General features: G+C 37.3%; 1 protein-coding gene across 1 annotated transcript in view; it reads left to right on the forward strand.

Moving 5' to 3' along the window:
- Positions 1–1,221, forward strand: part of LOC101851875 — a 24,143-nt gene that overhangs the window by 18,282 nt on the left and 4,640 nt on the right. The window contains exons 3-4 of the mRNA XM_013084188.1: positions 580–595; positions 1,098–1,198. Coding sequence (XP_012939642.1) covers positions 580–595; positions 1,098–1,198 — 117 coding nt within the window. The remainder of the gene's footprint in view (positions 1–579; positions 596–1,097; positions 1,199–1,221) is intronic.

Consider the following 1,221-nt stretch of genomic DNA (forward strand, 5'->3'; position numbering starts at 1 on the left):
CTGTCTTTAGTGATTGTCCAGCATTCACAGCCATATAGAAGGGTTGACCAAACACAGCATTTCAGGACTTTCTTTTTGGTGGTCATTGAGATGTTTCTATCTTTCGGATTGGGCTCATTTTATTGAAACTAGCCTTAGCCTTTGTAATTCTCCTTTTTATTTCTGTGGAACATTTGGCGTCAGACGTTATCATATATCCTAGATATTTAAACTGTTGGACTTGTTTGATCTTTTCACCTTTGCTAATGAGATTACAACTAGGCTTTGTTGCTTTTTAAAAATATTTCCATGTTTCTGTTTTCTTTACATTCAACAATATTCCTTTACGTTCACTTTCTGTTATAACTGTATCTAGAAGCAATTGAAGGTCCTTTTCTGAGCCTGTTATTAAAACTGCGTCATTTGCATATCTGATGTTATTAATACTTTTTCCATTCACTCTGAGACCTGGACATTCTCCTATGCTTCTAAGGATTGTTTCACTGTACATGATAAAGAGGTCTGGTGACATAACACATCCTTGCCTCACTCCTCGCCTGATCCGCTTATATTCTCTGTATTTTTCATTACTTCCTACAGCAGCGTTTTGGCCCCAGTACAAATTCCTGACAATTCTTAGATCTTTTCCATCTATGTCTATCTTTGCCAGTACTTTCAATAGCTCATCATGTCTAACTTTATCAAACGCCTTTGAATAATCTATGAAGCATAAATACAGATCTTTCTGTGCTTCAATACATCTTTCCATTAACATTGTTAAGGTGAATATAGCATTTCTGGTGCCCTTGTCAGGAACAAAGCCGAATTGTGTTTTAGATATCTCTGGTCTTACACTTTTTCTCAATCTTCCCATCATTACTCGCAGCAATATTTTTGTAAAATGATTCATAGGGCTAATTGTTCTATGCATACCACACTCAGTGGCACCTGGTGTTTTAGGTAAACCTATACAAACTGACCTGAAGCACCAGCATATCTCTACATAAATATAGTCTGTTATGTATATTATATAATAATGTTTATATTGTATGTGTATTTTATATATGTATATTATATAAGTGTATTTCTCTGTGTGTTCACCCGTGTGTACGGAACAGGTTGACGATCTGTCGTTCCGAGTTCCCCGTGGCAAGGCTTTGGAGGAGATGTCTCACAAAACTGGGGCAAGATTTACCCTCTTTGATGGGGATGTACCGGGGTGAGTGGGGGAGTGGGGGAGTA

Source organism: Aplysia californica, unplaced genomic scaffold (genome assembly GCF_000002075.1).
Source record: "Aplysia californica isolate F4 #8 unplaced genomic scaffold, AplCal3.0 scaffold00277, whole genome shotgun sequence".
Lineage (NCBI taxonomy): Eukaryota > Metazoa > Mollusca > Gastropoda > Aplysiida > Aplysiidae > Aplysia > Aplysia californica.